Genomic DNA, 25621 nt, shown 5'->3' with positions numbered 1-25621 from the left:
GAGGAAGCACTGAACATGTGAGCAGGTCACATCACACAGGGATGAGAACAGATCTCCAAGCCTCCTCTGGTGTTAGGAGAGTGTGAGATGTACAGAAATCAGGGAGTATCAAGAACAGCAGGGAGAGGATTTATGAGCAGGACATCTGCTCTAGGACTAGCACGATGCTGGGGAGGAACAGCTGGGAAGATGATGTTCTTTAATACTGCTGCTACACTAATTCATTTCAAAGCATGGCAGGTTTTAATTAAAAAACCCAACAGAATCTTGAGTAGGAGAAGCAGGAGGGATGGCCAAAAGAGCTCAGAATGGAAAGGTTTCAGATGGAAGGTGTGAGGGAATGAGTGGAGGACACCTCCTTGTGTGTCTCATCTGAAGAGCCAGGCATGGCACAGTTTGAGGAGCTGCAGGTGATGCTCTGTGAGCAGCTCCACTCCCCCACCCCTCTCACAGCCAGCACCACCAGCTCAGCTCCAGAACACCCCCCTGGACCTTCAGAGAGTAAATTAAATCCCTTCTTCCCAGCAGGAGAAGGAAGTTCAAAGCCTTTTGCTGCCTTTGAGGCCTGTGCTGCTGGGGATGCCCCACGAGTGTGGAGGGGGCTCCTGCCCCATCCCAGCCCCTGGGGGTTCTGGGGGGCTGCAGCCACCATGGCACAGCCACAGGAGGGGCTGGGAGGGCACTGCCAAGCCCCCTCTCCTTTGTCCCCCCAGTTCCCAGCCCTACATCGGGCAGGCTGCTATTTGCTTCACAAACAACAATCTTTTCCCCTAAGTTCTCCCCGATAAAATAAATCAAAGCATAGCTCCAGGGTGCAATTAAGAAAAAAAACCAACAGCAATAAGAGCTTGGTACCATTTGGGATGGAGGGAGAGAGAAAGACTCACGTAGCCATGAGGTCTGAGGCTAAGGAGAGCAGGGCTGCAGCCTGGCAGGGGCAAGCAAAGCCCCCAGCCTCCTCTTCCTCCTCTCCTAGGGCTTTAGCTGGGCCACATCCCAGCTCCTGGCAGAGCTGCACTGGGAACTCTTCCTGCAAACGAGGAAAGTTCTCAAGGCAAGCTCTGCAGTTGCAGTGTCCCATGCCAGAGCAGGCAATGCCCTCCCCAGGGCTGCCAGTGCCCCTGGGGCACCCTGGGCAGCACCAGCCCGGAGAGCTGGGAGGCAGCAGGGCACTGAGCTCCATGGGCAGCAGCTGTCAGCTCCTCAGCACGATTAACAGCCCTTAATGAAGAGCTAAGCCAGCTCACAATTGACATCCCAGCCAACAAGCTTTGCACTGATCTGCAGGGAGAAAGCCAGACTGCCAGGGGAGGAGAGAGGAACTCTGGCAGCTCCCAGCACCCCTGGAGTTCAGTGCGGCTGATCAGGGCACAGCAATGAAGCCACTGCAGCGCCCAGCAGTGAGGGACAGAGAGGATGGAGGGTCCCCACAGGCACTGCCACCACCAGCACACCCTGCTCGACTTGCCTGGCCATGGCATCAGCTCCTGTGGTGACAGAGGCCAGAAGGCAGAGGGGAAACCTGAATGGTCCCTCTCCTACATCAGGAACCCTGTGCAAAATGCACAGAGCAGAGTCCCAGCTGAACTGGGCACTGCAGGTTGTACACACACACACACAGGGCACTGCAGTTTGTACACACACACACTCACACACACACAGGGCACTGCAGTTTGTACACACTCACACACACTGGGCACTGCAGGTTGTACACACTCACACACACACACTGGGCACTGCAGGTTGTACACACACACACACACTGGGCACTGCAGTTTGTACAAACACACACACACACAGGGCACTGCAGTTTGTACACACACACACACGGGGCACTGCAGTTTGTACACACACACACACACACACACTGGGCACTGCAGTTTGCACACACACACACACACACACTGGGCACTGCAGTTTGTACACACACACACACGGGGCACTGCAGTTTGTACACACACACACACACACACACTGGGCACTGCAGTTTGTACACACTCACACACACACACTGGGCACTGCAGGTTGTGTATGTACACACACACACACTGGGCACTGCAGTTTGCACACACTCACACACACACACACTGGGCACTGCAGTTTGTACACACACACACTCACACACACACACACTGGGCACTGCAGTTTGTACACACACACGCTGGGCCCTGCAGTTTGTACACTCACACACACACACTGGGCACTGCAGTTTGTACACACACACACACGGGGCACTGCAGTTTGTACACACACACACACACACACACTGGGCACTGCAGTTTGTACACACTCACACACACACACTGGGCACTGCAGGTTGTGTATGTACACACACACACACTGGGCACTGCAGTTTGCACACACTCACACACACACACACTGGGCACTGCAGTTTGTACACACACACACTCACACACACACACACTGGGCACTGCAGTTTGTACACACACACGCTGGGCCCTGCAGTTTGTACACTCACACACACACACTGGGCACTGCAGTTTGTACACACTCACACACACACAGAGGGCCCTGCAGTTTGTACACTCACACACACACACACTGGGCACTGCAGTTTCTACACACACACACACACACACACACACACACACACGCTCTCCACGGAGCTCCTGGCTCCACACACAGCTCCAGTGCACTCCCACTCCCTGCCAGCTGCTGGAAAGGACACAGCAAGGCCTGGTGCAGCTGCTGTGCTGGAGCCAGGCCCTCCCACTGTACTGACCTGTGCTGGAGAGGGGCCACCCCAGACAGCAGCAACCCCCCCAGCCTCACAGATGGCTCCTGGCTCTGCCTTTCCTGCTCCTCGAGCATTGGCACCTTCTCCAGCTCTGCTCCCCTTCCCATGTTCATGTCAGGTCAAGCAGCTGAATGCAGGAGCACACAAAACTCATTGCTGCATCAGGCAAGCTTTGGGGAGCCTGTTGCCAGCTGCAGCAGGCTCTGCTCTCCTTGCAGGCTTGGGGGGAGGAAGAGGAAGAGCAAGGAGGGGGAAGCAGCCTCAGGTGTTGCTCAGACTCAGGGCACAGGGACCAGCATCTCCCCCACGCAGCAGGAGGAGAAGGAATTTATTGTGACAAATGCTGAGAGCCTGCAGCAGGGTTGGCCCTTCCTGTCAGAGCTGGTGAACCACACCAGGAGAGGGGAGGGCCGGGCAGTCAAGTGGGATATGCATCACTCCTGGGGGCAAAACCATCAGCAGCTCAGGAGAAGCAGGCTGCAGGAGATCCTGCCTGCCCACCTGGGATGCTGGTGAGCACTGTGTGAGCCAGCACTGCTCATCCTCCCTCTCAGGGCTGCTAACTGCCACCCCCCAGTGTCCCCTGCTCCAGAGGGGTCGTGCCTTGGCCCTTCAGCCTCCAAAAGGGCTTGAAGTTTGGGCAGAAGTGTCTGGAGTGGGACATGGGGTTAGGGCAATGCAGCACAAGTGGGATGTTCGTATCTGCCAATTGAGCTCATGTTGCAGACAACTTTTATGAAAAATCCTTTCCCTTAGGATTTTTTCCTCCTGAGAAGCTGAGAGGCCTCAGGAACAAAATGTAAACATTGATTATCTGCTGCTGTGGAATGCAACAGGTGCATCTGTGATTGGGCTCATGGAGTTGTTTGTAATTAATGGCCAATCACAGCCCAGCTGGCTTGGGCTCTCTGTCTGAGACAGAAGCTTTTGTTATCATTCTTTTCTATTCTTAGCTTAGCCAGCCTTCTCATGAAACCTTTTCTTCTATTCTTTTAGTATAGTTTTAATGTCATATATATCATAAAATAATAAATCAAGCCTTCTGAAACATGGAGTCAGATCCTCATCTCTTCCCTCATCCAAGAACCCCTGTGAACACCATCACAAGCTCATAAGTGAATTCTTGTTGAGTGTGGAGAGTTCACTGTACAGGACAGGAAATAAAATTCTTAACTTTTAAGGAACCTGAAACAAGAAGAATCTGGGATGCCAGCTGTGTGAATTAGCCAGGAGAGAAGAGGGAGAAGCCCCTCCTGAAGCAAAGGAACTCCAGCGTCCATTTGGTCTCCAGTGAATACAGAGCTGGCTGTGACCTCCTCAGCTTGCAACACCTGCCTGGCTGCCACATTCCCTTTTTCCACAAAGTATCTGGTGGGGTTCCAGACAGAACTGAGACTGATTTTCCCACTGCAACCTAAGAAACACCATCAGCACCCAAAAGGAATATGGCTTCACACCTGTACAGACTTCTCTGTGCCTGCAGCAAACAGTGGGGTTTGGAGAGCCTTGGATTCTTCTTCCATGGGGATTAGACAGCAGCCAAAGCACTGACAGACCACTAAGTCTAAGACAAATTCAGAAATGAAATGTGAATCTCTCAAGCCCTGGCAAAGCACCTTCACCATGCTCTGAATTCCTCTCCCTGTACAGCAGAATGATTTCCCAACCTTTGGGTCAATCCTGAGCTGCTTCCTGAGCTGCAATAGCCACGAGTAGGAGCACACACTTCCCTGCATCCCAGAATAGAAAGCAGCTGGAGTCACATCTGAACACTGCAACGGGAAGATGAAAGACTTCCAGACACTCCTCTTTTTCCACTGAGCCCTTTACAGGCTCCTCTCCCCACTCTCCCTCCACATACAGCTCCTTCAGCTGCTGATTTTCCACAGGTGCTGAACTCCCAAATGCTCTTGGAGGCTTTTCCTTTTTTAAATTAATTCTATTTAAATAACAGGGCATATGGTTTATTACAGCTAGTAAAGGGTGTGTGTATGTGTGTGAGTGGAATCTGATCCTGAGATCCAGAGGGATCCCAGGACCTCTGAGCACCCAGGCACCAGTGCCCGGCCCCAGAGCAGCAGAGCCAGCTCTGCCTGCAAACATCACCCCAGAGAATGAATTGCCAGCTCAGCTACACCACACCAGGTCCTTCAGTGCTAGTGGGGAGGTTTACACCAGCCTGGAGACACCAGGACTGCTGTGCCCTTTCTGGGACAGCTGCCACCCCCTCAACAGGACAAGGGCCAAATCTTCAGGACAAGACCAGTGCCAGGATCTAACCAGGAGCTTCCATCACCTCAGCACCACCAACAAAAGCTCTGTGCTTGAGCTGGGTGAGCACAGCTGGATAAAAAGCCCACAACACAGGAGCTCAGCTTCTCTTGGGAGAGAAAAGGATCCCAAGGGAAACCTGCTGATGTGTCCCTCACCCCTCAGCCAGGGGACCACAGGAGGAGCTCACAGATCTGGGCATGGAGATCCTTGGAATAAGTTTGGATCCACTCTCTCCAGGTTCCATCTGAAATGGGCTCAAGGGCAGCACAGGCTCTTTGAAGGAAGCACAGGGGTGTAGGATGCAGGATGCAGGCAGGGAGGAATTTCATATGAAAAGTGGGAAGGAAGGGAAGTACTGCTGGGGCTGACAGCCACGGTGGTTTCACAATAGAGCCTTACCTGCTCTCAGCAGGGAGGGGAGGAGGCAAGGAAAGGAGCAATAGGTTGAACTCAATAAGCTCCTCTCTCATCTGAGGAGCTGGGACAGCCTCAGCAAGGAGGGTGGACTCGTGGGACCAAAGGACACTTGTTTCCATCCACTTAGCTCCCCACACCTGAGCTATGTTTGAACAGCCACTTCAAAAGCAACCCCTGAGGAAAGCAGGCTGGATGAAGAGGAATCTCTACTTGTTGTTTTCATTTCTCTGTCTTTAAGCCAATTAAGGAATTTCTTTTTAAGTGAGGGTCTGTGGTCTGCCTCAAAGAGCCTGCACTCCCCAGAGAGCAGAGCAGGGTGAGGTGCCCATCTGGAGCCAGCTCTGCAGGGACTTGTGCTTCTCTACAAAAAAAGAAACTCTGCTCCAAAGCCCCAGAGCCTCTCTGTTTTCTAACACACTTCTGCAGCAGGTGCCTCTCCCCTTTGCACCTTGGTTTTCTCACTGGAACATCACACAAAAAGCAAGTGGTGGTGACTTCAGGCAGATTCTCCTTGTGCCTTTCAACACCTGCCCAGTGTTTGAAGTATCCAGCATGGAAAATGCCTTTAAAGCTTCACACCCAGCCAAGAAGGGCCAAGATAAAGGCACGGTCTGCAGTTTATCCTGGTCTCATATTTACAGAACCACAGAATGGGTTGAAAAGGACCTCAAAGTCCATCTCATTCCATGGGACACCTTTCACTATCCCAGGCTGCTCCAAGCCCCATCCAACCTGGCCTTGGGATGCAGGGGCAGCCACAGCTGCTCTGGGCACCCTGTGCCAGGGCCTGCCCACCCTCACAGGGCACAATTCCTTCCTAACATCAGAACATTTCCAAGGACACAGAACCAATCTGGAAAATGTTTGCTGGGACAAGCAGCTCCTGGTGTCAGACAGATCCCTTGCATGGACTAAATGGCAAAAGTTTTGCCTTTCACACACCACTCAGAGCTATTTTCCATCACTCCTACCACAGCCCACGGAGGATACAGACATTCTGCCTCAGGTAACAAAAGCACCTGTGTGGGCAGGGTAGTTTGGAGGGACAGGTGCATTTGCTTAGATGAAGAGCATCTCACACACACAGCACCTTGTACTGTCTTCAAGAAGAGGGAACAACTTCAGCATCACACACCTGAACAAGAGCATTTGGAACTTATGCTGGTACCCCTCCTATTTCATGTTTGAGGCTGTTTCACACCACTTCCCAATTAAAACCTGATCTTTGAACTGATGGTTGGGGTGGGAGAAGAATTTTCCTGTTTCCCAGGACTAGAGATGTGGGACTAAGGCTCTGGGCCCATAGCTGCAAAGAGCCAGGAAAACCTGATGGGACTGTAAAGTCAGGACTCACCTACATCCCTTATCCCACTGCAACTCCCCTCACATGGGGAGGCTGCAAGAGGAGATTTACTGGTGACTGCCAAACCAAATTGCTGCTCAGCTAAAGATTTATGCTGCAATTTGTAGTGCTGTTAAAATAGAACTGGCAGAGTGGTGGGGGAAGAGAAAGAGGGAATGAAAGAGAGGGGAGGGGAAATTGGTCAGGAGCAGCACCAGGGCTCCAAAGCTGTTTGCTCCATCTCTCACATCTCCATTGAAGCAACCACTCTGCATTTCCAGCTGCTGCGCTCCAGCCCTCAGACCCTGCAATGCCAATGCCTGGGCTGGCTTTGCAGCTGGGCACACACAGGTTCAGTTAATAGGAATCCATCCATCTCCACAGCACCTGAACTGTCAGGCTCAATAAATACACCTGGCAGAGAATGGCACAAAAGGGACAGGGCATCTGCAGGCTGCTCACATGACTTCCACACTGCAGCCACAAAGGACAGGAGAAGGGACACCCCCATCCCAAATGTCACCCACTGTCTCCTCATTCTGGCACTGGTTAAACACCATTCCTACCTGCTGAGGTCAGAGGTGAGCTAAAATATCCCCTGCACCTCCAGGAATTTGCCAGCTCTGCACACAAGATCTGGAGAAAAAGGCTGTCAGGGCATGGATTGATATCCCTGCATGTGCAAAGAGCCATGGGCTTCCCCCACCCAGGCCCCCATTGCCCCCTCCCCTGAGAAGCCAAGGAAAGGCCAGAGTGCCCTGCAGCTCCCAGGGAATCCTGACTCTGCTCTGCACAACTGGGTGACACACAGTCTTCAAAAATCAAAAGCAAAAAACCTCTTTAGTGAACCTCAACAGAAGAGCTTTCCTTTGACATCACCCCTTCATCCCTGTGCCCTGAGCCAGCCCTCAGTCCTGTACTGCCAAAACCATGGAGGAATTTCAGAATTACAGCCAAGGACACTTTGGCCTTTCAGCCCCTGGGCATCCCTGCAGAAAGAGCCAGGCCAGGCTCATTGCTCATTCCAGGAACCACCCTAGGGCTGGGGTTTTCAGTTCGCTGAGAGGTCAAAATGGATCCCAACTGATCCCAAGGCACTGAAGAGCTCTCAAGCCCGGCCTGAAACACCTCCTTGAGGTGCCCAAAGCCACTGAGTGCAGCAAGGATCTGGGAGAGGATGGGATGCTGGCACAGGCTGAGTCCCACCCACAGCAATGGATCTGTTTGTGTGGGTGCTCCTCACCTGTACAGGCCACTCCTCTTTCTCATGTGCTGAACTTTAGAGGGGACAGCTAGCCACAGATCCCTAGAGCTCAATGGGATAAAACACACCTCCCTTCCTGTGGTTTGGCTGGGAATGCTTCATCATGCACAGCCCACTTGGCATTTTCATTTCCTGCCACTGGCAGCTTCTAGGACAGTCCTGGGCAACATTCAGCACCAGTGTGCAGGTGAAATAGCTCAGGGAGTGCAGAGGGGAGCCTGATCCTCTGCCACAGCACCCTGTGTGGGCACTGACAGGGGCTCCCTCAGCACAAAACCCTTCCATGCACCTCCTGCCCATCAGCACCAGGTCAGCAGTGCCTCCAGGCTATCCCAGGCAGTCACAGATCCCCTCCAGGCTCCAGGAGCACACAGGGCACAGCAGAAACCCACACAGTCCCAATGCCCCATCAAACACAGGCATCCACACTTGGCCTCAGATTCTATTTGGTATCAGTGTGCCCTTTCAAAATGGGGGCTGTGTGGTTTCTCCAGCCTCTTGGAGACAGAGAAGAGGATTTGGGGGGTTTTATGGAAGGGCCAGGAATGGAGCAGAACAGTGCAATGATGGGGTAGACAGACCCACAGGACCACCCAGCACCCCAAGCTGCTCCTTCTGCTCATAGCCCAAGCTCCAGAACTGTTGCCACCTTAACTGAGGCAGCAGCTGAGCCTGGCTGGCTCCAGGAGCAGGCACAGGCTGGAACTACCAGGGAAACCCCTCCAAGTTATACTGTACCCTGGAGGCCTCCAGGCTGGGTAGTTCAGACTGCAGCACTGTTTACTGCCTTGTAAAGATGACACACACTTAACTCAGTGCTGTGACAGCTGGAATCAGGAGGATGCTCCTGGCTGGAGCACGTGCCATTAACCCTTCCGAGTCCATGTGCCAGAGGGAGGCATCCTGCATCACAGCAACCCCAGGGAGGCCAGGCTGGGGCTGCTCCAACAGCTCAGTGTCCCTCCCCTGCAGCACAACACTCAGTTTTCTACCAAGGAGAGCAGCTCCTGCTGCTGTTTGAAGCTCCTGAACCTCATCAAGTCACAAACCCGCTCACAGGCAGCCCCAGGTAAGCTCAGCACACACTGCTCAAGGACACCCTCAAGGACATCACTGCTGACCTGCATGGGACACAGGAGCAAGGAGCACACGTGCCCTGGAGACTGAAATGCTGCACCAGACACAGACACTGTCTGCTGCTGTGCCCTCCCAGCACTGCCACCAGCAGCACTCCCTGAGCAGGCACTGCAGTGCCCAAAGACACATTTACTGCAGAACACAACCCAGGGACAACAGGTCCTGCAGAACAACACAACCCAGGGACAACAGGACCAGCAGGAGAACACAACCCAGGGACAACAGGTTCTGGGGGGAAGCTTTGCTGCAGATTCACTGGGCTGTGTGTGAAGTGCTCAATGCCAGTCCCTGCACGTGCCACAGGGGCAGCAGCAATGCCACTGGTCACTCCATTCTTGCCATGGGCTGCAGCCTGAAGCTCCTGCAGAACAACAGGCTTTCCATATTCCAGATGCAGCAAATGTTTCCCTGTCTGTCCCTCCCCACAGACAGGCACAGCAGCTGTGGGTAAGGCAGCAGGAGAAGCTCAGCTCCTGGGCAGGGAAGGTGCAGCTGGTGGCATGGCTCTGGTGGAATGTCCCAGTGCTGCATGGGGCTTGTGCCAGCCAGCACCAGGGCTCTGAATGAAAGGTGGGCTCTCCTTGGTGTCCCAAGGAAACAGGGGAAAAAATACAGGTGTATATACACACACACACACATCTATCCATCCATCTACCTACCTATAGCTTTACTTTTCCAAGGCAGGGAGATTAAAATCAGATTTTAAGGAAGACAAAAGATCCTACTTGTGTCTGTTGTGGAATGCTGTGTAAGACCAAGGAGTGCAGACACTGTCCTCTCCCACCAAAAGCTGGCAAGATCCAGCCCCCCAAAATCCCCTTTTGCTGTAACCTGCCACGCTCCAAGTGTCAGAGCCCAGCTCTGTGTAAGCACAAGCCCAGTGTGTGATGCCCAGGGAGCACTGGGAGCAGCAGGGCTGGAACCTGAGCGTCTGCAGCCCCAGCTGAGCTCTGCACAGCTCTGGGCAAGGGCAGGCAGGCCCCCCCCAGCCCCCTGCAAGCTGCTGCCTTGGCAGCCTGCGAGCACCTGCAGCCCAAACTCTGCTCACCCCCACACGGCAGCCCCAGCTCTCCTGCTGCCATCCAGAAGGGCTCCAGGCTGCCTTCACACTCCACTTCAGCTTCCTTCTGGTGTGGATGTCCTGCTGCAGCCTCAGAAATGCCATCTGTAAGGCAGGAGCAGCTCCCTTCTCCTGGGATCAGCTCCCCACAGCTCCTGAGGTGACCTGGAGCACCTGCCCCTCTCAGGGCAGCGATGCCCGGGGTGCTGTGAGCTGGCAAGGGCTCTGCTGCCATCCTGGTGCCCTGCCAGCCACAGTGGCCATGCTGGCAGGGTGAGAAGCACGGCAAGGTGCCCAAGTGAAGGAAAAGCCCGGGGCAGTTTGTTTGAAGAGAGTGACTGAAAAAGCACAGGCACCTGTGGGTGGGTTGTGGGTCCCCAGGCAGAACAGAGAGATGCAGCACAGCCTGGCAAATGCAAACAGCACCCAAGCAGGGTGCAGCACAGCCTGGCAAGTGCAAACAGCACCCAAGCAGGGCTCCCTTCCCTCTGAGTGCCCTTCTGCTGGCAGCAGCCCCGTGCTGAGGGCTGCTCCATCCCAGAGAACAAAGGCCTGCAGAGGCTCCCCCAGCACAGCCTCCCCTCCATGCTCAGCACCAGGCTCTGGCTGCACTGGCATCAAGGGGCCTTTCAGGGCTGGGGATCACGGGGGAAGAGGCTGCAGGGAGGTGGGTGCAGCTCTGAGCACCCCCCCCCGAAGCTGTTTGTGACTCATGTTAGTCAGATTCCAGCCCAGAGCCGCCAGTGTCAAACTGGATTAAGTTACTGGTTGGAGAAATCCAGCACGTGCCTCTCACAGCAAGCAGCACCTGGGAATCTGAGAGGGGAGCAAAGGGCCTGGAGTGACCCCAGGGAGTGCTGGGGGCAGAGAGGGGAGGGAGCTCCCAGCAGGATATTCCTGCCCTCACCCCTCCTCTCTCTCACAAGCCCACAGCACGAGGTCACTGCAGGCCCCTGTCCCTGCAGGACAGATGCTGCACACTGTCAGCAGGAGGTGTCTGCAGTTTCCATCCTGATCCTGAGAGAAGAAATAACCCTCCAAACACACACCTTCCTACAGTAGCTCAGCCAGGCTCCTGAGCTTCCCACTATCACCAAGTCCATGCACCAGCTCCTGCCAGAGGACTGAGGCCATTCCACAACTCCAGGCCACGTGTGTGACACCTCTCAGGGGGACAAGCGATGTGCCATGAGACACGAGATCACATTGCTCTCTATGCAGCCAAAGAAGCAATGCAGAAGGGTTACTCTGGAAAAAAAAAAATCCTTGCTCTGGTTCCTCTTACTCTTAAAAAATTTTTTAAAATAAAAAAAAAAAAAATCACAAGCTGCCAATTCCTCTCCCTCCCCACCCTCAACATCCAAAGCAAAACTCCCCAACATCTGCACTTGGAGAAGGACCTGAACCCATGGTCCTGGAGCAAAAGTGCTCAGCTCCAGCAGACAGCTCAGCTCCTGCATCCCCAAACCAGGTAAAGGTGCTGGTTTTTCCCAGGTGCTGGGATTTTCCCTTCTCCAGGCTGGCTCTGTCAAAGGGACAGCTCGGCTGTGCTCTCCATGCTGTGACAGCAACATCCAGGCATTTTGCTCAGCTTTGGCCAAGCCTGCCATGTGAGATGAGGACATGTTCCAGCTGCCTCTGCCCTGGATCTGACCTCCTTTGAGGCAGGATGGCTCTTGTGGGACATGGAAATGAGCAAGGTTGGAGGGCACACAGGGAGCAAAGGGAGGGTTTGTTAGGGGATCTGTTGAGAACTCTGCTCTCCACTCTTTGAGATATTTGTGGCTCCAGAGCTATAAATAGCCCTAATTTAAACAACTAATAGGCTTTGTGACCCTGGAGCAGGCAGTGCAGAGAGGATGGGCAGGGCTGGGAGCCTCAGGCAGATGAAACAGGCTCCATGCTGCCAACTCATTGGCACTGCAACTCCTCCTTGAGCAAGACACTGCTCCAGATCCCACAGGCTCTGGTGAGAGCTGGTAGCAAACAGTTACAAGCCAAACATTGCCATCAAACAGGTATCCACAACAACCTGCAGCATCTTTACTCCACCAAATCCCAGCTGAACTCCACAGCAACTTCCAGAGGGAGCACAGCCCATCAGGGATGGATCCACCTCCCTGCAGCCCCTGGGGAGCACAGGCTTCACTCCTGTGCTGAGCGGGCTTGTCCTGAGTATGAGAGCTGCTGGCAGTGCCCTCTGGTTTGGAGCAGTGGCTCCTTTTTCTGTGGACACACACTCAGAGCACGTGCTGGTGATCCCCATCTGCTCTTTGCATGGGGGCTTAGGAAGGGACATGGACCAGCTGGACCCCAGAGATCCCTTCCAGCCTCAACCAGTGGGTGAGGTTAGTGATTCTTGAAAGGTGCCCAATAAACTCTCTGAGCACACCCAAATCCAGGCAGGCTGCTGACCAAGCCCAGGGATCTGTGCCTGCCCCAGCCCAGCTCTGCTGGGGTTCCTGTCCTGCTGAGGCTGCCACAGCTCCCAGGGCCAATGCCCAGCCTGAGATCTGATGGCAGAAACAGAAGCAGCAGATCACCAGGTGAGTCCCTGCAGTCACCTGATGCTTTACCAGGAGCTTTTTTCCCAAGAATCTCATTTCTCTGGGCTCTGCTTTCCCCAACAAGAAACACACAGAAACATTTAGTTGGGAAAGGCTCTCTAAGTACATTGAGCCCAACCACTGCCCCAGCACTGCCAAGAGCACCAGTGACCCATGTCCCCAAGTGCCACATGTTTTCTGAACACTTTAGTGATGGTGACTCCACCACTGCCCTGGGCAGCCCATTCCAATGCCTGACCACCTTTTCTGTGAAGAATTTTTCCCCCAGCATGCAACCTGAACCTCCCCTGGCACAACTTGAGGCTGTTTCCTCTTGTCCTGTCCCTGTTCCCTGGGAGCAGAGCCTGACCCTCATCTAGCTACACCTTCCTGTCAGGGAGTTGTGCAGAGCCACAAGATCCTCCCTGAGCCTTCTTTTCTCCAGACTAAGCACTGTCCTGGTGTCCTCCAGACACTTCTGCCTGTGCTGCACTCAGAGCTGAAGTGCCACAGGAGGAAGGAGCAGCACAGAGCCACATTCCTCCCCACAGCTCCCTGCCACACTTCCATATGCCAGAGTTCAGTTAAGAAAATCTCCACCAGTCTCAGAGCAACTCAGAGCCTGCAGAAAAGGCCTCTGTGATGCTGCCCAGCAGTTCTGACTTGCTGCTGTTCATGGATTTAAGCCAAGGGCTCACAAACAGGACACTCAGGCTTGCCCAGAGATTCTCCCCAGAAGTGAGAGTGCTTCAGGAGCAGGGGGTGGCACAGCAAGTGTCCTCCCACCACTGCCAACAACAAAACAGGTCCCCTCACCTCCCTCTAAACCAGAGAGATTTACATATTTTTAGCATACCATAATAATAAAATAAAAGAATAATAAAAGAGTGTGTTCCTCCCTCCACAGTCACTGAGACCCAGAGGTATTTCATTCTGCAAAGGCTTTTATAGGAAAATAAAAATCCTTTGCAGAGCACTGCAGGAAACCCAGGAAATTAATATCTTCTGGAAGAGAAGGGAATTCAGAGAGCTTCAAGCAAAGTGAGTAGTGGGCAGAGACACTCTGCACAGACCTTGCAACCCTTTCCCCAAAAGCCTCTCCCAAGAGCAAAATCCAGAAGTTCTCAGTACTCAACAGGACCCTCTTAATGAATCCTGGGAGTGAGGAAGAGGTGAACAGGAACATTCCCTCAAACCTCATCAGGAAACAGTTCAGAGCCCAGATTCCCTCCTAACCCCTTGCAATGTGAAGGATGCACCTTGGAGAGGTGCCACCACTCCTGGAAACCACTGTGATCCCACAGCTCCCAAACCATCCCACGGGGCAGCCACAGCACTGGAGCCATGTGCTGCTGCCAGCACCAAGCCTGTGGCACTGCCCCTTCCTGCTCCCAGCTCCAGGAAGGGTCTGGCACGTTGGGATCTTGGCCATGATGGATCTCTTGGCTCAGCTGAACCCTCCCACCCCACAACAGCCCAGGCCAAGCACCCTCAAGCACATGAGCAAGACAGAGCTCATTGTAGCTGAGCCAGAATTTGGCTGCACACAGCTACCAGGGGTGAATTTAAACCCATCTTTGCCCTAAGCAGAGATTTCTGCAATCAGATCCCTCCAACATGCACCTAATACCTGGTACCTCCAGTCTTTCAATAACTTGTCCTCCTGGCATGCTGGGAAAAGGACAGACTCTTGTTTAAATCCAGACACACAGAAAGAGCCTGTGCAGCCCTGTCCAGAAAAGACCAATCTGGTTGTCACAAGCCTGCTGCTTCTACCACTAAGACCCTTTTTCCACTCCCTCTTGTCTCCCTGTCTTCAGCACACAGGGAATTCCACACCATCAGCCTCACCCAGGCAACAGGAGACACTGAAGCCTCTCCCCAGGTTCTAAATCTTGAAAGCCAAACAGCACTGATTTCTCCCCTTATTGCCATCCCACCATAAGGGATGACCCCCCCAGCTCCCCAATCAAGTACAGACCAAAGTCACTCACTCACTATTTGTGTCCCTGTTTTCCTGCCAAGGAAGGTTTGTGTTCATCCCTGAGACAGCTCAGAGCAGCTTGGCTCTGTGCTGCTCCACAGCAGCCAAAGCATTATCAGCTTTGAAGGTGGCTGCAGGCAGGGACAGAAAATCAGCAGGAAAAGCAAAGTCTATCCCAGAGCTCCTGCCCAGCTTCAAACTGACTCCCCGGTACTCCACTTCCTTCCTACACGACAGGACTCCGGGGACGAGGACACGCACAGGCAGGATACCTACCCTGACTTGTTCTATTGACTTACTTAATTTTTTAAAGGAATATATTTATCTGTTCCTCTCTGGAAACCAATCCCCCACTGCTGCTGGGCCCTGGGGCTCCCGGGGAGGGCAGCCCTTTGATGCCTGGCAGCCTGGCTGATCTCAGCAGGGCTTTTGAACCCACTTCCATCACCAGCGCCTGCAGCGAGTTCTTCCCACGCAACTCAGCTCAGTGAATCACAGCCCCTGCTCTTCCTGTCTGCAGGAACCACGCCACACTGAGTGGGGATGAGCTCTGCTCTCCCTTTAGCAGGGGAATCAGGAATTATCACAAAAGCCACTCCTGTCCCCACAGGACACCGGCGTTATCTGCGCCAAGACCGGCAGTTCCTGTTCTTGCCCCCACATCCGCTCCACCACCAAGGCTGGTTCTTCAGGAAATTTATTTCCACATGTCAAGATATCACTTAGTTCCTCAAACTACAGACCTGGAGCCACGAGCAGCCTCAGCTGCAGACACGCTGCCTTTTTTAGTGCCCAGGGCCAGGTGTACACTGGAAGCTCCTAAATTCCAGCTGTGGCTGTGCACAGCCAAACTAGGAGTTCATCTGTGAGCTGAGACACCTTCCCAGCTCCTCAAGGCAACAGAGGGATAACCAGCAGTCCAGAAGGGATAATCCTGCAGGAAGGACCCTGCTCTGTTTGCAGAATCCCTCTAAACCAGAGGGGACAAATCCACACAGCACAGATGACCAAGCAGAGCTGTGGATCAGCCACACAGGTTGGCACACACAGCAACAAAATTTGGGAACTGCACAAAATATCTTTTTTAAAAGTAGTCAAGTCTATGCTAGAGAGTAAAGACAACAACTTATTGGTTTCACACTGTTCCCAGCTCAACAAGAAGACCCAAGAAAGGAGCAAAGCCTGACATTGCTGGAGGCTCTGGAGTCATGTACCAGAGCCCAGGAAGCACAGCCTGGGCCTTGAAGCAGCAGAAGGCAGGAAAACAAGGACTGCACCACAGATACTGCACCAACATCACAGCAAACACCTCCAGGGGAAAGCCAGGACAGCTCAGGGACACTCAGCAAGCAGCTACTCCTCAACGACCAGCAGCTCCAAACAGACTCAGGCAGGTATGGACACCCATCCAGGCTGGAGTCCTCACAAAGCAGGCATTAGGCAAAGGCTCTAACGTTATCAGCACAAAACACAGCAGCCTCTACAGCCAAGCCCTCGGGCAGAGGGGTGTTGGATGCTTTTTGATAAATCTCTCAACTTGTCAGAGACTGAATGCAGGACACCAGCCCCCCAAAGCAAGTGAAACTCCTCACTGCAAGTGGCTGATGCAGAAGGGGCAGAGGCAACAGCTCACAGACACATGTGAGATGCTGATTTCATCAAGGTGGGATAGGAATTGAGGGCTGGAAACACTAATCTGTTTTTAAGGGTAATTCTTTTTTGGTGTGTTTCATTCCTGTGGATCTGTTACTCAAAAGCATTTCACTGCTTTTGCATGAAAACAGCTTCTCTGGCTCTTCCAAGTTCAGAAACTCCTGCAACTTGGTGCCACCCAGTCTGGAGACACAATCCTCCACCTGTGACACTACAGCATGGTTGGGAGGCCAGAAAGAAAAGGAGCCACGAGAACGTGGCAAATAAGGAACTGAGATCCCATTCCCAGGCAGCCACCTTGACAATTCAGGTGAGGGAGGAAGAGCTGGGATGAGTCCTGCAGCCCATTCTGCACGAGACATCAGCCCCTCATGTAAAGCCAGGGTCTGGCACCACTCAAATCAGCGGGAATTTAGCTCTGGCTTCCCGAGGAACTGAACTGAGCCTCTGAATGCAGGGACCCAACACTGAGTAGGATGCAAAGCAGCCGGTGTGGCAGAGGCAGCAGCGGCGGGGCTGAAGCTGAGGTGAGCAGTGAGCAGGGAGAGGCGAGCAGGCTCCTCCCCTCGTCCTTACCTGCGCAGCCGGTGCTGGAAGTGCTGCTGCTGCCGCGTTATAAGGGCACTTTCCCACACGGGGCCGCCGGGGCTGCTCCTATACCAGCCCACAGCCGGGTGCCCCGCGTAGGGCGAGCTACTGAAGCCATGGTCCGACTCCGTCTCTGCGGCCAGCGATGAGGCAGAGCTCCCCATGGCTGCCCCTGCCCGCCACGCCGAGATTGAGCCTAGGTTAGCTGGCAGCCAGCGGCATGGGCAGCTCGCGTGGGACGGGCGAGGCGCTGCGGCATGGGCTGCTGCACAGATCCCAGCACGCTGGACAAAGGAGGGTCGGTTCTGATCACAGTTGGAGAAAAAAAAAAAAAACAACAAACAAACACAGAGAAAGGGGAAAAAAAGGAAAGAAAAAGAGAGAAAGATAAGGTACGATTTCAGCAACAACGCTCCAGTTTTAAAGCCTATCAATGCATGCTCTGAGCAGGGTCCCCGTCCCAGAGCTCACTGGAAAGGGAAGGGCTGTGTCACTGAATCAGCTTTTGCTGCTGGACATGGGGAGTGTGGGGGCTCTAGAAAAGGCTCCCTTCAAGTTAAGCACCAGGAGCTCCCAAGCACAGGGAAGCACTGACTGATGGAGGGAAGCACAGCAGAACCCAGCACAAAGCCCTTCACACACAGGAAAGAAGCAGAAAACGGGACAAGCCAGGCACACCTGGAGCCCAAACCAGCAGCCCTTGGGGACCACACACACCAGGTTAGACTGGCACACCAGTTCTAGTGACTCAGCTACAAGGACTGGATGGTTTGTGTGCTTACGTGTAAAATAAAATATTCCTCTTCTCCTGTTTCCCACTAACACCCCAGTAGGACTGGAACTGGACACACTGGGGATCTGCACAAGTATTTTCTGTGACTATTTACTTTCAGCCCAAGGCAAGTTTTAGCTGATCCTGAGCACGCCCCTACCCACAGAAGGAGGTCTAGGGGCTTTGCTCCTCCTTTTCTCCCTCTCTCTTTCCTACTTTTCAGAATTTATTCTTCAAGCATGCTCACAATTAAACTTCAGAAACATTTCATGTCCTCTGTATTAAAGGAAGTTGAAACACACACACGTCTCTCCTTCAAGTAAAAAGGCAGGACAATCTGGATGCATGTCAGGAGCAGTGGATCAAGGTAACATTTAACAGAGCAAAAAAGAAGAAACAAGGAAGATGGGAAAATTAGCACAGCTGAGCTTATTCAATTACCCACCAGGATTTAAGGAGATGAATGAACCACAGAAAGACCTTTGCAAAGAAACTACTTTTGCCGTAAAAAGGCTGAGATGAGGAGTCCTAAAATACAGCTTTTCAATCCCAGGATTGATCTAAGGGATCAAGAAAGGCCTTGATAGATAATAGACTCCCAAAAGGAGCAGCTCAAGGAACAGGTGCAATTTTGTTACAAGCTCAATACCAGAATGTGCCTGCATAAGGTCATTAACTGGAGAATGTTAACTGCTCCGTCATGGTCTCTGTAGCCTGCAAAGCCTGGATGAACCAAACAAATCTCAAAAAAGTCCAAGAACACAGTTTTCCTTAACTCCTCCTTGTTTTAATTGGGCTGTCTCCCTGCTGTGTATCAGCTCCCCCATCCTCACTACCCAACAGCAAGGTTTGACTCATTTCTGCACATCCACCCAAAGTGGATCCCTGGCACATCCCTTCTCATTTCCTGCTATTCAAGCAGTTAATTTGTAACAAATCTGATTTTCTGGCTAAATGAAAGCCACACATTGTGAGGAGAAGAGCACTTCCAAATACCATCAGTCTATCTGGAGACATCAGTCATCCCACACCTGTGGTGTCTCTGGCTCTTCCACCCCATCCCATCCCAGGAGCAAAGGCATAGGGGATGCAACTCTGACACCTACTAGAAGAACAAACTGACTCTTACCTCAAACCCTCAGGTTCTATCATGATAAAAGAGGTAAGTAAAGGCAAGATGGGTAGAACAGCCCCTCAGTGCAGGCTGAGCCAATCCGAGGAAGGATGCCCAGGCATCAGTAGCCTTTTCCCCCTTGAGTTGGGTTAAACTGCCACATAAAGCAATTCCACAGCCTGGTTCAAGATCACTTCCTCAAGCTGGTAAAGCAGAACCCTTGGTTGCTCCAGCTGCCCATGGAAATGCCAGTTTTAGCTCATCCCAAGAGGAGGCAGACATGCCTGCTGCCCGCATGGCTGCCAGCTCCCACTGTGGTGCTGCTGTCCTCCAGGAGCCAGCACAGGCAGCTGTGCTCTGCAGTGGGGAAAGGCTGGGAGCCCTGCTTCAGAACCTGCAGTAAAACCCCACACTGGGTGGAGCTGGGAGAGGAAAGGAGCTATAAATAGGTGGAGGATAACCAAGCTAAGTCGGAGTGATCTCCGAGACTGTCTGGTCTAACTGGGCTGCTTGGCTGCGAGTGCTGCGTGAAATCGGATTTCTCCAGGCAAAGCAGTAAATCCTTCTCCTCAGGGTCATCCTCATGCCAGGTGAGAGCAGCCAATGAGTGATACTGAAGGGGGAGCGTTGCCCAAAGGTGGGGAGAGGGTAAACCAGTCTGAGAACAGGAGTGGCAGCAGGTTCCAGCCCAATGCAAAGCACCTACGTGCTCACCATGCCGAGCCCCGAAACGCCTTTGGCCAGCACTAAGCAAATGAGAAGCCTCCAAGAAGTCAAGGTGAGAAAGGAAACTGCACCCCAGAAAGGGAAAGAGTCATTAAAGAAGAAGAAAGCCACTCTGGAAGCACTCAGCCTTATTTTTGAGGAATTTCTGCCACTGGGCAGGGAGCTGCCCCAGGAGATGACCTGCAGGCACGTGGCTGAACAGGGGAGGCCTCAGTCACCAAAAGGGAGCAAAGTACCAAGAGTTCCCCCTATCCTGACAGGAGGAAGCAGAATTTTTCCCCTAATTAAAAAGGCACTGCTTCCACCTATCTAATCTGGAGAGGAAGCAACAACAGATTGAAGTGAACAGATTGAAGTGTCTTGAGAAGGGTGGATCTCACTCATGGAAATTATCAGTTAAGCACCTTAGCAAGATGCTGAGTTTGGATTTTGGTTTTCTGCCCCTTGCAGCTGCAATAATTACCAGGTTTGAACTGATGCTGGGTAACTGCTTCGAAAATATCCCTTCCAAAATGAAACCAGGTTTGATGTTGCCAGCTCCAAGCCACTCCCAGCTGTCTAACCTGATCTGTGCTACATGATGCAGACCCTCCCTCAAATTCTGCACCACACCCTGGGCAGCAGGCATGTACAGAGTGTGCAGGACAGCAAAGCTGTCCCATGGAACTCCTCCTGCTGCCAGGACAGCAAAGCAGCTGCCTGGATGCTTCCACACAACCTCATTCCTCCTCACCAGTGAGCAGTGCTGACCCTTGGGCCCCAGCTCTCGTGTCACAGAGAGCAGGCAGGAAGGGTGGGGATCTACCCAACCCCCTTTCCTTCCCTCCAGTTTCAAAGCAGGTTTTGGCTCTGAAGAGAGAAAAAAAAAAGAAAAAAGGGAACTAGCCCATGTGTTTCAATGCATCTAGGAAGTTGCAGGATCAACTTTTCCAAGCATCAGCCTCAAATTCTTCTCTTTGGCACGCAGCAGGAAGAGGAGACAGAGGTCCCTGGAGCTGCTGCAGCCACTGAGGAAACCAGGGAGGCAGACTCACCCCAGCGGGTCCCTCGTGCAGCAGCCCCTCTTTGTGATGGGATATCCATACCCTCCTTTTCCTGGTAATTTATTGATCCACGTGGCATGAACCAGCTTTGCTCCTGCTTGAATTTTCCAGCCTCCCTTGGTTCTCAGCCTTGGAAATTCAGGGACAAGACTTTGCCACTTCATTAACTCCTCCACTCCCCCAGCCTATAAATCAAGTCAATTCTGAGCTACTCCTTTGCTCCAGGGATGATCTAGGAATGAAAATACCATCAGACACACTGAGATCAGACAGCTCTGGTCGGAGGTGAGGGCCAGCAGCTGGCCCAGGAGAAGGCTCACCATGTACCTGAGGGAAACACAGCCCTCAAAGCTGTGCCCAGAGGAAGCTGCAGGAGATTGAAGGTGAAGTACCAGCCCTTCTCCTCCCTCTGCTGTGGGAGCTCCTCTGCCTGGGGCTGACTGAGATCCACAGAATGTCCTGAGTTAGAAGGGACCCAAAAGGATCCTAAGTCCAACTCCTGGCTCTGCACCAGGACTCCTCAACAATCCCACCCATGCCTGAGAGCATTGTCCAAACACTCCTGGAGCTCTGGCAGCCTGGGGCCATGACCATTCCCTGGGGATCCAGATGTGCTGGGAGCTGGTACCACCATCACAAGCAAAGGAGGAGCTCTCTGCCTTCAGCCCCCTGTCAGCTGCTGCTGGCAGGGAGAAGCCAGGGCTCCTGAAGAGCTCGCACTGTCCAGTGCCCACACACAGCCCTGGAGGAGCAGCCTCCTCCCTGGGGACTGCAGGATGTGACTCACACCCTTCAACACCAAGGACAGCTGGAGGAGCTGGGGCTGCAGGGGGGAATCCAGCTGGAGAAGAGCACTTCAGACATCCTGGAGCAATGGGCAAGCCTTGGCCTCCCACCAGGGCTGCCTCCATGCACAGCACATCTGCCCTGAAGGAGGCACATGCCCAGGGAGGCCAGGGCAAGCAGGGAATGGTGTGCAGGGCTGGAAGGTGCACAGCATGGGATGTGGCAGCCTAAGGAGGTTATAAAGTGCCAGAGCAGGTTGGGATAGCTAAGAATGCAGATGGGGGTGTCTGATGGTGTTCTGCTAGCCAAGGAAGCAAAAGGAGCTCAAACATTTGTGTGATCCAGCCAGCCCCCAGCCCCAGGCAGAGTGGCAGGACTTGAGGATGTGCAAAACCAGGCACCAGCAGCAAAAACAGCATGGCTGGAATTCACCAGGCTGAGATGACCCTGAGAAAAGCAGCAACCCCAGGAGAGGAAGTGAAAAATCCTCTCTTTTTCCACAAGGCAGCAGGGGAAGAACAAACAAGCAACAAGACACCCACGTCAGGCAGACACAGCACTGAAACCCAAGCTGCAAACACCAACCCAACGAGAGCTCCAGGGCTCAAGTGCAGCAGGAGAGCTGGAACACTCTGTGCTGAGCAGGTGTCCTGCACACAGCTGGGGACAAGACAAAGTTTTGCTGTTCTTTCTCCCTGCCCTCATCTGCCAAGCCAGCCCAAGTGCTGCAGTCTTGGCAGGAAATGAAGGTGTCAGCAAGTTCCAATTCCTTGCAAAGCTTCTACCAGGGAAGGGTGGGAAGGCAGCTCCAAGGACAGACTGAGGCAGGGGTACAGCTGGAGGGATGGGACAGTGGTTGGCACGTTCAGCTGGGATGGAGGAGCTTTTCCAGCCCTTGTCCTCCACACAGAGCTCCCCAGGGCTCTGTGACTCAGAAAGCTCTGCCTTACCTGCCAGGGCCAAGGAGCCTTGAGGTGTGCAAGGCATGAGGATGACAGGCAGTTTGTAAACACTGCAGATGGGAGGACACAGAAAAGGGAGAGAAGGGTGAAACTCACCCACCCAAATGTTTGTTCTGGGGCAGAGGGCTGAGGGAAGAGAGTCAGATATTGTGGCCTTGCAGGAAACTGAGGGGACAGGAAGCTTTAAGTGAGCTGTTTTGCAGGTCTTGGTGAGAAATAAGACCAGTACATCACTTGCAGAGATATCCCTAGCTGAAGTGAACTGTCTGGAAGCAGATTTCCAGATGGGTTATTAATGAGGTAACAAGATAATTGAACCTGGAGTCCCAGACCAGCACAGAACAGGATCTCACACTCCATGCCACAAAGTTCAGAACAGCAGCACAGGTCTCTGGCCACAGACACCAACATGCAAAGGGTCCTTAGCTTCTTTCAGCTGCTCTGAAACTAGTTCTGGCCCAATTTCAGCCCAGAAGAAACTCATACACAGCAGCTGAATTGGGCTAAGCTGCATTTAATGCACAGCACTGACTCTGTAAGTGTGCAGGCAGAGGAAGAGGTGTCTGAAGTGTGAAGTGAAAGACTGACAGGAAAAGCAGATGTATTGCAGAGCCAGCTTGGCCACACAGCAACTACCATGCAAGTTTGAACTAAGTTTCCTCTCCTCCCTTGCACTGGACACTGTAAAGCAGTGACAGATAATCCAGGGAGCTCCTGGAAATCTATCCCGGTCACTTTGAGAGAGGGGATTACACAGATCTGAAAGGGCAATCAGCATCTTAATCACAAGCTGGAGGGAGAAAAAGAGGAGAAGCAGGAAGGACTTTTCAAAATAAGGGTTAACTTCAAACCTCATCTCCACTGACAACTGCGAAGCAGTTTCTGAACAGCGTGAAAATGGCAACAAGGGCGCTGCTGCAGAAGGGTCTGAGTGCACACACGTTTAAGAAAACCCACACAACGAAATCCCTCCAAGCCCAGGGCTCTATTAAGTCAATTAACACTGCTCCATTGAAGTGCAGCGAGCCGCGTGTGTCCCGCAATTCGCGGCCAATTGTGGGGACTCCGGAGCTCAGCACGGCGTGGGTGGGCTGGCAGGGCCCTCCCTGCACCAGCAGCGAGGAAAAGCCACAGGGACACTCACAGGGGAAGGAACAAAACAACACAAGGCACAGCATCCAATCCCGGGAAGCTTTAGCAGCAGATCTCATTTCCAGATCTTTTCCTCCCCGTGTTTATAATCCTCGCAGCAGAGTTCTGCCATCCTACTCAGCTCGCAGGCTGCCCCAGCTACAAAAGATGTCAGGCTGAAAAATCACCTCGACAGACTGCCTGCTGAGACCAGTTGCATTATAAAAACAGGAAGCTCTTGCCTGCCTGCTCCCAATATGCTGAGGATTGAATGGGAAGGAGCATACGCAGGGATGCTTTGCAAGAAGAGCACACACATGGGACTCTTGCCAGGAAAAATGCATCTTGAGTAACACATGTGCTCTTCGTTTCCTCTTTTTTCTGAAAGGTTTAACTACACTCTGAGCTACCCAGCAGCAATAAACCACTTTTTTCCCCTCTTTCTCACTTATAGCAGAGTGTTGCTTGGTAAACAGCAGATCTTCCTGTCTGAGGCTGTGCCAGCCTGTGCTGAACAGAACTGTTGTTATTGCACATTCACAGCTAGAGATAAACATGAATAAGAGCCACGAGTAAGAGCCAGGCACTGGTTCTTCAATACACTGCTTTATCAGCTTCACCTTGATTCAAATGTTTCTGACATCTCTCCCTCCTGAAGGGGCAAGGTGGCACAAGTAGCAAGGACAAACATTAAAAAAGAAAAGACAGAAATGACAGCAGCACACAAAGTGCTCTTCTGTGCTCGCTAACATTCACAAACTGTGCAGCTCACAGCTCCACCTGCACTTGAAACACTCAAAAGCACAACAAGGAAACAAATGGGCCCAGCCAACCCAAGCTGCCCAAATGGGAAAACAAAACAGCCTTCGGCACATTTCTCAGGACAGATCTCCAACCAGAGCCACAACTGCTGCAGGACATAAAGGTTACAGAGAACCAGGGAAGGAAAAAAATGTGCAAGTCATCATCTCATCTGCAAGCTAACACTCTGCAATGACACAGGCACAGCAAACCAACCCAGGAAAAGTGGACACTGGAAGCTGAGGAGGGTTTCTAACCTTTCCAAGAGCAGACCTCTGGACCAGCTGCTCCAGAAGCACTGGGGAAAAAAGCACAACATGAGTTCCAATAATTAGTTCCTGGACAAGTTCATGACCTGCATGAGATGACTGCCCATCTTCAGCAGCATGGAACTGGACTTGATGACCCGTGAAGTTCCTTCCCCCATCACTCAGCAACCCAAATTCATAGAGGCCCAGACACAGCACAGACACAAGGTCACTCCCAAAAGGACAGCAGGGATTGTATCTTCAGCTCATGCTAAGTTGACAGATAAGCAGATGAAGGGCTGGCCACTGCAGAAGGGAGGGGAAGAGAACTGCAGCAAGAAACAGCCTCAGAGCCAGAGAAAACTCAGGGCACAGACTTGGAAAGCAAAGCCTGAGAGGTGGAGATGTCCCCTGAGCACACTGTCCCCAGACACTCCAGTCACAGCTGCAATTCTACCACAGATTACACAGACAGTAAATATATCATTTGCCCAAGACACATCCAGTTGCATCCCTCCCTAGAGATAGCTCCAGTCCACACTGCAGTGCCCAAGCCACACAGGCAGCAGCACCTGGCTGTCTCCTTCTGCCATTCTAATGCAGTTTGGCCTTCCCTGGCTTTCATCAGGCACCACGTCCCAATTTCCATCCAACTGGCCTAGATTTAAGCCAACACATCTCTAGCTGTGCCTCAGGCAAGCACAGAGGTGGAAGAAGCCTGTCAGACAATGGTGCCATTTGGCATTTCCATCACAAACAACCAAGAGATAAAAGCACAATAATTGCTGAGAGCTGCACAAGAGGCCCCTGCCTTCCCCAGGAGCACAGGGAACTGGGAGAGAAGAGGAAGGTGGGACAGACTCAGAGGGCAGAGAGGAAGTTCCTCATCTAGAATCAGAATCACACAATGGTTTGGGTTGGAGGGAACTTTAAATCCCACCTCCTGTCACCTTCCACTATCCCAGGCTGCTTCAAGTTCCATCCAACCTGGCTTTGAACACTTCCAGGAACGGAG

At 52.7% G+C, this 25621-nt stretch overlaps 1 protein-coding gene across 5 annotated transcripts in view; it reads right to left on the bottom strand.

Moving 5' to 3' along the window:
- The window catches only part of CAPN15 (calpain 15), a 58407-nt gene that overhangs the window by 25220 nt on the left and 7566 nt on the right, over window positions 1-25621 (bottom strand). For 3 of the 5 annotated variants that reach the window (XM_074553241.1, XM_074553239.1, XM_074553242.1), the window contains exons 4-5: window positions 24616-24656; window positions 17012-17328 (exon numbers count right to left, since the gene is read on the bottom strand). The exons of 1 other annotated variant lie outside the window; for it this stretch is intronic. In XM_074553241.1, the coding sequence (XP_074409342.1) occupies window positions 17012-17187 (176 nt within the window). In that variant the 5' untranslated portion in view covers window positions 17188-17328; window positions 24616-24656. The remainder of the gene's footprint in view (window positions 1-17011; window positions 17329-24615; window positions 24657-25621) is intronic. One more of the 5 variants, XM_074553240.1, reaches the window with a different exon arrangement.

This window comes from Zonotrichia albicollis, chromosome 16, assembly GCF_047830755.1.
Source record: "Zonotrichia albicollis isolate bZonAlb1 chromosome 16, bZonAlb1.hap1, whole genome shotgun sequence".
In the NCBI taxonomy this organism is placed as follows: domain Eukaryota; kingdom Metazoa; phylum Chordata; class Aves; order Passeriformes; family Passerellidae; genus Zonotrichia; species Zonotrichia albicollis.
Note: the sequence above shows the minus strand (reverse complement) of the source record. Positions and strands in the feature narration are given on the sequence as shown.